The sequence below is a fragment of the Vicugna pacos genome, chromosome 21 (assembly GCF_048564905.1).
Source record: "Vicugna pacos chromosome 21, VicPac4, whole genome shotgun sequence".
Taxonomy (NCBI): Eukaryota; Metazoa; Chordata; class Mammalia; order Artiodactyla; family Camelidae; genus Vicugna; species Vicugna pacos.
Genome location: NC_133007.1, coordinates 6,687,860 through 6,696,553, shown reverse-complemented (window position 1 = coordinate 6,696,553; position 8,694 = coordinate 6,687,860). Strand labels below are relative to the sequence as shown.

General features: G+C 48.7%; 1 protein-coding gene and 1 long non-coding RNA gene across 2 annotated transcripts; one reads left to right on the top strand and one right to left on the bottom strand.

The window, feature by feature from the left end:
- Positions 1-1,588: 1,588 nt before the first annotated feature.
- Positions 1,589-3,779, top strand: IER5 (immediate early response 5). The gene has a single exon (XM_072946000.1). The coding sequence runs from the start codon at positions 1,824-1,826 to the stop codon at positions 2,799-2,801; it is 978 nt and encodes a 325-aa protein (XP_072802101.1). The 5' UTR covers positions 1,589-1,823; the 3' UTR covers positions 2,802-3,779.
- A 3,000-nt stretch (positions 3,780-6,779) lies between these two features.
- LOC140687934 (uncharacterized) lies at positions 6,780-8,387 on the bottom strand. The gene is made up of 2 exons (XR_012062559.1): positions 7,889-8,387; positions 6,780-7,575 (listed from the first exon to the last, which is right to left on the bottom strand). It is a non-coding gene; the product is annotated as an uncharacterized lncRNA (long non-coding RNA).
- Between the last annotated feature and the right edge of the window lie 307 nt (positions 8,388-8,694).

The following is an 8,694-nucleotide window of genomic DNA, read 5'->3' as shown; positions in this document are numbered from 1 at the left end:
TGGAATTCCAAGTTAGGAAGCTTGTCTTCAGAGCTTGTGCTCTTAGTGTTTTATAGTGACTAACAGCTCTCAAAGAGAAAGCAGAAGAAAAAATTTCTCATGTTATTACTCAAAATAATTACTCGTGTTATTATTTTATCTCCTTTACATGAGTTGAAAATTTCTAGAGGGGTGGAACTCTGGGTCCCATGGACTCGTGTCTTTTATCATCATTAAATTTTGGGAATAGATAATTACTGAGCCATCACATCCTTTGGAGGCCGCCTGATTGTGAATTAGCCATAATCAAGCCTGCCTTTCACTAGTATCTCTCCTAACTCAATATACCACTTGGCCAAACCCTGGTGCAAGATCAGGCCATATGGACTGCAAGAAAACTGTTCTTACTTTTGTGATTCAGATTGTGGCTGAGAGTTGTCATTTATGAAAGATACTGCATAATAGAGCAGATGTGTATGTGATTTCTCCTTGTTAGAGATGCAGAATCTAAAGTGTCCTGAGGTTATTTACCCAGAGTCATCAGGCAGGTTTGTGGTGGAGCTTAGGTGGGACTAACTCTGACTCTCCAGGAACCCAGTCTAGGACCCTGGACAACCCTATGCTGTAAGGATCAGTAAATGGACTAAGTTGTTGACTGACCAGAAAATTCTGGAACATTCTTCCCCTATATTTTTACCTTGACACAAAGTAAAATTATGACATCATGATGGGAACACAAGACTTCTCTATTTCTATTTTTAGAACTTGCTAGATTTTTCCAAGGGTGGACTGGTCAGTCCTCAAACTGAAGAAAAATCATTGTGGAGAATTTGTATCATCTTTCATTGTAACTCATGTGACAACTGTATTGGTTCTAGAATGTAGACAACAAAGTGATAGACGCTAGCTCTAGTGGAATACCAAAAATTCTGGAGACACAAAGCCTTAATAAGTAGCCAGAAACGTTAGAACTTTTAGAACCCCCCTTTTCTCTCTTCGCAGTTAAAATTGGTAGGTGCTAAAGATCATGTGTAACTCTAGGAGGCAAGGGACTTATCCAAAATTATTATCTGTTAAATATCATGTAGTAACACTTTGTTATCCAGGGGTATCTTTTGCCACGTTTTGCCATCATCTCCACTTCTGTCGGGTTGGCCCAGAGCTTACAGGTATGTGCCGTCCTCGGAAACGGTGGCGGGGGAGGGAGGGAGGCTGACGGGGAGGGAGGGAGGCTGACCAGGGAAGGATCGGGACTTTACTGTAGAGCAAAGTCCACCACCACACTCGGATGAAAATTTGAATGGTTTAGCTCGCTTTGGTACTAGCACGAAGCACACAAGCCAGCTCCTTTAAGGGCAAACAACACCGTGGCTACCCGCCTTTCCCCAACACCCGCCCTCAGAGCACCGGCTGGGACCCGCCTGTAGGTGGTCGCGCGCGTCGCCCCCTTTAAGAGCCTGCTCCGCGGGACTAACGTTCGAATGGCCCTGGCGCCCCTCCTCGGTCTCCGATTGGCCGCGCGTAGAGCACGAGGGCGCGCCGACCGGCCCCGGAACGGTTGGCGGCCCTTCGTGATTGGCTGTCGAGGGGCCTTTATAAGGCGCAGGGCGGCCCGGGCTGCCCTCAGTTAGCGACCGGACCCGAAACTGAGTAGTAGTCGGTATTGGGGAGGACGCGAGGGCCAGAGAGCGCTTCGTCGTATTCGTTTCTCTTCCGAGTCTTCGGAGATCGAAGGTCCACCCCTGGGGCGGACTTGTTTACGCCTCTTGTTCCTGTCGCAGCTTCGGAACGCTAGCCGGGGCTTAACCCCTCACCTCCGCGCCAGCCCTGGGAAGGGGAGAAGGATGGAGTTCAAACTGGAGGCTCATCGCATCGTCAGCATCTCGCTGGGCAAAATCTACAATTCGCGGGTCCAGCGCGGCGGCATCAAGCTGCACAAGAACCTCCTGGTCTCGCTGGTGCTCCGCAGCGCCCGCCAGGTCTACCTTAGCGACCCGTGCCCCGGCCTCTACCTGGCGGGTCACCCGGGGACCCCGGCGCCGCCGCAGCAGCTCGGGGAGCCGGCGGCCGGTCCACCCGCGGGCTGGGGGGAGCCGCCCCCGCCGGCCGCCCGCTCCGCCTGGCCGGAGCCCGAGCCGCAGCCGGAGCGCCCCACCGTCCCAGAAGCGCTACGGACGGGTGACGCGGAGACCGCGGCCGCGGTGACGGGCACCGGGGACGCACTTCAGGGCGGAGAGGGGGTGGCGGCGGAAGCTGCTTGGCGCCGCGTGGAGGGACAGCGAGAGACGGCGGCCGGAGGCGCCGGGGGCCCTGCCGGAGGCTCGGACGTCTTCCCGGAGGGGCCCCGGGCAGCGCGCCGCCCCTGCGGCTGTCCCCCGGGGGACGAGGACACGCTGAGCGCGGCCCCCCGTATGGACTGCTGCCGTACGCCGCGCCCCGCCGGGGACCAGCCCCCCGCAACGCCCCCCGTCTGCCCCAGGAAGCGCGGCGCGGCGGGAGTGGGCGGCGGCCCCGCGGGCTGCCCGGCGCCCGGCTCTACCCCGCTCAAGAAACCCCGCCGGAACTTAGAGGAGCAGTCGGGCGGGGCGGCGGCGGCGGCAGCGGAGGAGGAGGAGGAGATGGAGACCGGTAACGTGGCTAACCTCATCAGCATCTTCGGTTCCAGCTTCTCGGGACTTTTACGGAAAAGCCCCGGGGGCGGCCGGGAGGAAGCCGAGGGAGAGGAGAGCGGTCCGGAAGCCACCGAGCCCGGGCAGATCTGCTGCGATAAGCCGGTGCTGAGAGACATTAACCCTTGGAGCACTGCCATCGTGGCCTTCTGAGCCCCCGGGTCCGCGTGCGGGAAGCAGGTTGAGCAGCGGGCGTCCCCGACGTGAGGGCTGGGCCTCCCCCGGCTGCGAGGACGCCGCAGAGACCGTCGGCGCTGAGCGCGAGGAGGGACCAGGTGCTGCCGGGCAGCACAGACTGCCCTTGGGCTTGGCGGCCGGCTGTGCCGTGCCGCTCGGGGCTCTTGAGACTTGGGGTGCGAGGCTTATTGGAAGAGGACGATCGTGAACTCTTGTGTCTGTGTACATCTATCTGTGTGTGTCAGTTTGTCTTGTTGAATTCAGACTATTCTGTCCCTCTGGAATGCATCACTCCTTCACTGGGCTTAGGAGATTGGGGGCAGACAGGGACTTTCCTCTGCCGGCAGCTCGGAGAAGGAAGCGGCTAAAAAGGCCGGGCCAGGGAGTTCCCCATTCGTTCTCGGGGGAGGAAGGGACTTTACACACACCCCTCACATGAAAGCGAGAACCGCACCGGGGCCAGGAGTGGCGCTTCCTCACAGGATTTCCTAAGACTAGAGGGATTTAGTCTGGAGTAGAGGCTTGTATTGTTTCTCTCTCTCCCCACCTTTCTCTCACTGAAGAAACGTTTATACCCTGTGATTACTCTTGGAAAGGGGAATGTTAGCGGCCCTTGTCTTCCCCACGGGGAGGAAAGCTTGATGAACTTCACAGAAGAATTTCAAGCTTGAAAATAGGGAGTTTATAGAGAAAAGGTATATTTTTTAAAAGCTCTAGATCAGAACTACTACACAGTGCTTTTAAAAAGTGTTTAAGGAAACAGAGTTTACAGACCGAAGCCCTAAGTGGAAAGACCGTCTGGTTTTGTAGATAGTGACTCCAGTCTTTGTTGTATAAAGGTTGGGGGAGCTGACAAGGTTTTTGTACAGTATTTTCTCCTTCGTTGTATTGATTTTTGTATAAAAATGTAACTTTACGTGTCTAACACGTATTAAATATTTTGAAGCAACTTCACTGCCTCCTTGTCTGTAATCACCTGTCTGGGCTGGGAGGGAAGGAGGAGGGGAACTGTGGTCGGGCTGGAAAATTGAAGGTGTGGTTCTTAATATCAGTCCTGCGCAGACTGGGGACATTGTTTGCTGACTTCACTAAGTATCAAGAGACACGTTTAAGGTTTCTCCCCGACATCAGAGGACTGCTATTAGATACATCAGTGGCCTGCCAGTTTCTTGTCACCTGCAACCACAACTGCCTTCTCTAAAGTCGGTTCAGTAATTTGATTTTTTACATCCCAGTCTGAAGGTGTCTAATAATAAGTGTCAAATCTCTTTTTAAAAATTTTTATTGAAGTGTAGTTGATTGAAAGTGCCAACTTCTCAAGTCCTTCCCATCCACAAAGATGTTTTTCACTAAAACTTGTAGTTTCCTGTTATATAACATGGGTCATCTTTTAACTCTGTTATTGAAAAACACCTGGCATCTGAGGGAAGCTGATGAGACTGACTTGTCCAGCGAGTCAGGTCTACCTCTGCTTTCCAGTGGCTGTCAGGATGGAAATTTCAATGCTTTAAAAATTTTTTTTCTTGTATCTGTAGAAAGTAAATGCATCAGTGAAAGGAAATTGCTTGTGTTAAACTAGAAGGAAGGAGGCCCAGGAGGGCTAGACAAATGTAACTTATTTAGCAAAAACTCCTGATTTTCTTTTGTCACCCAAATGGCGACATCAGTGGTTGGGTCTTCATAAACATTTAGGTGATGTCAGCCAATCTGTTGATTTTTTTTTTACTACAATTACTGCATTGAAGAGCTTTCTATCTAAGGCGAATTGTTCAATATTTGAAAGGTATTCAATAACCTATTTCAGAACCAAATCAGAGTGGTGTCTTAAAATATGGTTGCTAGTACTTTAAAAGATGGTCTATAACAGCTTATGAATAACTTGGGTGTTTAAGAGATGGGAGAAGTTGAGGAAAGATGAGAAAAAGTCAAGGTCATGGCCTTTGAGCAAAAGCATACGAATGGTACTTTTCCTCCCTAAAGGCCTGATTATATGAACTTCTGTCATAGCTGAACAGGCCAGTGTCTTAATATTTTTGCAAATCTATTAGTGATTCATTAAGCTTAAGGAATTTTTCTACCTTATGCTCTGTCACCATAAATAATATATTCATAGAATTAAACATTCTCTAATCAGGGTCTCATTAAAACTGGCTTGTTTTTCTTTCAGAGATTAGCTACTTAAGTTCTGTTAAAGCCACAAGAGATCTGTTGAATGCTGACTGCTTAAACTGAAGGTGTCCAGCGCCTTAATTGTGCAAACATTTCCTGTTGTTAGAAAGTGATTCTTATGCTTGAACAGCTGTTTCAGGGCATTTTTATATTTGAAAGGGGGTAACATTGGGTGTGTTTAGGAGAGTCGATGTGTTTTGGATGAGATGAAAGTTCTGTTGATCCCTGTTTTTACATTAGGATGAACCATGGGATTGTGAGTCTGCTTAATTTAGAGAATGTAAATGGACATATTTGATAATTAGGGAAATACAGCTTTGTAGGAAAACAGAAAAGATCATTATCTTTTTTTTGTATGTAATGGTTAGAGCATGGGGTCTAGAGCCAGACTTCCTCGGTTTGTATCTTGGCTTTGCCACTTATTAGCTGAGGGACCCTGGAGAAGTTACTTCATCTTCCTGTGCCTCAGTTTTTTCAAATGTGAAATTGAGATAATTGTATGTACCTCATAGGGTTGTGAAAATTAATGAGTTAATGCCCCTAATGTTCTTAGAAAAAGTGCCTCATCCATAGTAAGCATTCAATTATTATTGTTAATGCAGAAGTGAATTCTGTGTATAAATCATCGATTACGGTCAGAGTTGTGTGTACTTACATGAAAGGAGGGGAAAGGAAAATCTACTTTTACATTATCCCATTTGTGAATTCTGGGTTCTTCTCGTTTTTCTCTCCACACTATGCAGTCCACAAAGCTTAGTTCTATCAGAATAGTTCTGCTGTTCTGTGTGTCTCACACCAGCCCTGTGACTTTCCTGATTGGACCAAACAACTCTATTTTCAGGGAGGAGTAAGCAGGAGTGAAAACACTCAAGGGGCAAAGATCTCGTTGACATACAAATGTTTTCTGTGAATGAGTAAAGAAAAAATAGCCCACAGAGTTATTTTTAGCCTGAATGGCTTGGGCATAGAATGTTTCTTAAGACGCGTTAATTGATAGGTCCTGGAAAAGAGCCTTCCCAGCACCAGGGTGGTGGTATCACAAACACAAATAAATCAGATTCTGGGTAACTGGAAATGAACCATACTTTTAGTACCTAACCATTTTTTGACCATTCTGGGAGGGACCTAAATTAACATTAGGTCTGGTTCAGGAAAAAAAAAAATTTTTTTTTGGTACTGTTGTGTAAAAACCAGATGTTTAAAATGCTTTTTGACAAGTACTCCAAGATCTAATACTAATGACAAGTACTAATAGTGAATAGCGGTGATAAGTTTAGTATAATACTTCTCAGTTGTGTCTCTTTAAACCTTTTGTTGTCCCTCTCAGAAACCATTGATTATCTGTGGGGAAAGGAACTAAACTGGAAAGCTGGCAAGCTGGAACTGCCCGTCCGAAGTGACTGGGTTTTCTTTAAGGCACCTAATGGAGTAAGAGTAACCCTCGCATTCCTACCGCTCGTCACTGATTGGATTTTAGGATGAGAAGTGGAAGGGAATGGGCCATTTAACAGCTCTGGTAGAATGCTTCTCAGAATAAAGACGTAGTAAATATCGGGAACGGAATTCATAATGACGAAACTCCGTTTTATCGTTGATTAGCCTTGAGTCTCTTCAACTTGTGAGGCATGAAACGCAGCTTAGAGCCTGTGAGATGAGGTCAAAAGGCTAATACCCGCTGTGACATGGAGAGTGATGGACATTTATTTCCTTACACTTTTTTTTTTTAAGTAGAGTTAGTTCAGTTCACTGAATAACCAAAGAACTTCTGATCTCTTGCCCTAAATATTTTATTCTTGTCCTATTTGTGAATTTTTTATTCTCTGAGGCCTGCTTTTATCCCAGCAGTTACTGAAAGAAGACAAGAATGAAAAAGAATGATCCAACCCTCCCGTGACGCTGAAAGAAGCCATTACTGTTAGGTCCAGAACTCGGGTGGGGAGTGAGGTCCGCTTCCCAGGATTCCTGGCACTCTTTCCAGTAATGAGCAGTTTGTCCCTCAGCCTTTGAACCATTGTTCACATTTAAAATTCTACCCAGTGGAAAGCCTTGGGAGGAAAAATACAGTAGAAGCAGAGTTGATGTTAGGAGTCACTGTGATCTTAACTCACAGCCCTAGGAGTTTTTCAGTAACAATTCTTGAAGGTACAATAGAGAAGGGAATTCGTGAGAGCAGAACACGTAAAAGGAGCCACACAGTGAGTGGGATGCCTCCTTCCTGATCCAAACACATTTCCCCTCCACTGCCTGCCACCCCACTCCCCCAGCCACAGTGGAAATAAGGGTTTTCAAAATAAAATCTCTCTCTAGCAATTGCTCTCCCCCAGAGGAATATAGTCCAACAAGTCTTTGCTGGATTGTATCCTAGGGTTTATCTCAGACCTTTGGAATCCTACAAGCAGGGAGGGAGAAGCCCGCAGGGACTGGATTCCTGAAAGGGCCTCCCGCGCTCCCCACTCTGCTGACCAGCAGCTGCCTCTATCACTGGATGCTGCTCACTTTCAGGCAGGTGAAAAAGAGTCGTGGCTGCAGGAGAGAAAGGCTGGTCCCTGTCATCACCCCTGAGCATCTCCAGCAGGCAATCCTATTAGGAGACCGCAAATTAGGCCTGTTGATATTTGTTGGTAAGTCTATTCATGCTGTCTAATCAGGCTTCCTGGGACCTGCTCAAAAGAAGTCTCTATGCTTGTGTATGAGCCACCTCCCTGGCTTACAGGATGAGGTGAGACTCAGCTTCCCCTTTTCTACCTATTTAGGACGAAGTCAGCCCTGATCCAAGTCTGCTGCTTTGTCCCTGGCTCAGGCTGCCACAGCCCACTTATTCTACTGGATACCAACGCAAGGCTGCTTTCAGTTCTTCTAGAACTCAGGGATGTGCCAGAGCCATGTGTTCCCACCTGCTTGTTCTACTCATCCGACTTCTCGAGTCTTGGGGCTGGGCAGCTGCTGGAAACTTGCTTTCTTTGAGGTAAAAGAAAACCATCCTGTTGCCTCTGCTCAAAGCACTGAAGTTGTCTCTGACGGGAGGATTTCTTTAGGCTACTCCCCACACTCGATGCCTTTCCCGAGTCCAGGATGCCACTCGTTAAGAGTTTTCCTCCAGACCAGTCCACACATGCTTGGCTTTTTCTTCCTCTCCAGTCCCAGCAGCATCCTGCCCTTTGTGGTACTGATACTCCTTCAGTGCTGCAGTAGTTTTGTCTTCCTGTCTCTGTCTGCCTGGGTCTTTCCAAGTGTCCCCTCCCTCCATCCTCTTCCGAGGACACTCACATTTATTGTCCTCCTGGGGACGGGACTGAGGGACAGGGAAGAGCTGCGACTGGGAACACTACCACCAGCTAAGAAGGAGCACCGCTGGATTTCTTGACCTTGAGACTTGCAGTTTCCAGAGACCATGCCCCCCCCCCCCCCAGAGATCAAGACACAGTTGTGATGGCTGGTGGTCCAGCCTGGCGCCTCACCAGACCCCCATCATGATAGCGGACAGTGGGTGTGGGAGTACCCACCCCAGAAACAGGAGCAGTGGCCATAATCCGGCTTGGCTTGTGGATGGAGGAAAGAGAGGCAAAGCCAGGAGTCCCAAACGTGGACTCCAGTGCACTTCACGTCCCCTTCCCACTGCTGCAGCTGCTCATGCCGCTTCCTGGAACAGAGAGTGAATCCGCAGGGCTGCCCTGATGGAGATATCCCCCAGTGCCTCTTC